General features: G+C 38.6%; 1 protein-coding gene across 1 annotated transcript in view; it reads right to left on the bottom strand.

The window, feature by feature from the left end:
* Positions 1-1,156, bottom strand: part of BAALC (brain and acute leukemia, cytoplasmic) — a 14,383-nt gene extending 13,227 nt beyond the window's left edge. The window contains exon 1 of the mRNA XM_019528047.1: positions 869-1,156. Within this exon, the coding sequence (XP_019383592.1) occupies positions 869-1,072 (204 nt within the window). The 5' untranslated portion in view covers positions 1,073-1,156. The remainder of the gene's footprint in view (positions 1-868) is intronic.
* Positions 1,157-1,587: the final 431 nt, after the last annotated feature.

Genomic DNA, 1,587 nt, shown 5'->3' with positions numbered 1-1,587 from the left:
TATAGCATTCATTTTAAGCCTCCTCTCCCAGTTGCTCATTAGGGTCTCAATTCTTTTTGGGATGAAATCTGCCATACATGGTTTCATCCCAAAGGCAAATGTTTGAGCAAACCTGCTTGATGATCCCAATGTGCAATTTGGCAAGAGTCTTTGGTTCTTTTTCTCTCTCAGCACATTGGCCAATCACCAGTCAAAGGAAAAACAGGCATGTCTGTGATACTCTAGGAATGGCAAATCCTGCATCTGTGCAGAAGGTTGGACAAGATAACCCTTGAAGTCTCTTTTGTGATTCAGTAAAGATGCTTCAGAATCTGCAGCATCCCAGAGATATCATTTTTCCATACGGAAACATTAATTAGATGTTTCTACTATAAATGTATGAGGTACATGTGGGATAAAGCATAAGTACCTGATTCACGCCAACTAAAAACATTGGAAAGATTCCCTTTGAACTTCTTGAGCTTTGGATCAAGTCCTGACAAAGTCATGGCCCATGCAATCAAGCAAAGCAGTAATTAAGGAAAACCACATTTCTTTTTTGATTATTAATCTAAACAACTGAGCAGAACACACAACATTGTTTGATTTATTCACTATTACAGTTCAAAACCAACAAATGTAGGTTTTTTAGTATGACAAATGTGTGAGTTATTCTGACTGCTAAATAAAATATCAATTTTCTGCTCAGTGAATCATGACACATTGTCAAAGGTACTAGGCTTGATCACACTGTGGCTGCAGTGCAAGTATTTTATTTGATCACAAAACACCACCCGCGGTGTGACTGTAAAAAGGAGTACTGTCACAAAAATTATGGTTGTCCCACTGAACCTAATCTTGACACTACAGAACATATTTATACTCCTACCTCTGCTGTTCTGAAGCCATGTTGTTTCTGTGTCATAGTTCCAGTAGCATGAAGTGTAGGTTTTGAACACTGAGTACCACAGCTAGCTTTTTTCTCGGTGTTTAGCATTCCACATGCACTCGAGGACATGGTTACACAGGTCTGAGTTGATTTTCCATCCTCCAGAATGCCTAATAAAAGCATATGAAATTCTGTATTGAACATTACAAAAGCAGTTTATTGTTTATTCCCATTTTATAGCTATTTTGTAACTTTTCATGCAAAGAAAAGTGTCCACTTGATATCTAGCTTATATAACCCATGGCTTTAAATGTGATTCCAGGTACTAAAAATGTCTCTGAGCCTTCTTGCCTGTTTTTGTGATTTTCCTTTGTTTGTCAAACATATCTCTTGCCCTTATTGCTCTGTGAAAGATCCACCTGAACAAAATGGGAAATAGGCCTGGTTCCTGGGAGCAGCTGTATCTAAGACCTTGTTCCCTGCAGAGCCCTGTTGAAATCCTGGACACAAAGGTTTGCTCTCACAGAGCAGCGCACGAGATTAAGAGCATTACTGAGTGCATGGAGGCAGTGAACCTGACAGAGACCATGATCACATTCGCAGTGGCAGACGCAAAAAGAAAGTCCCCATTTTATTCCCTCCTAGTTGTGGAATTTTAAGGGTTACTTATAAAAATTCTAAATACGAAATATTCAGACATAAGTATGAGTTTTATAGTT

This window comes from Gavialis gangeticus, unplaced genomic scaffold (assembly GCF_001723915.1).
Source record: "Gavialis gangeticus isolate Ggan-Ray unplaced genomic scaffold, GavGan_comp1, whole genome shotgun sequence".
NCBI classification, from domain to species: Eukaryota; Metazoa; Chordata; order Crocodylia; family Gavialidae; genus Gavialis; species Gavialis gangeticus.
The sequence above is the reverse complement of the archived record's forward strand: the minus strand, read 5'-3'. Positions and strand labels throughout refer to the sequence as shown.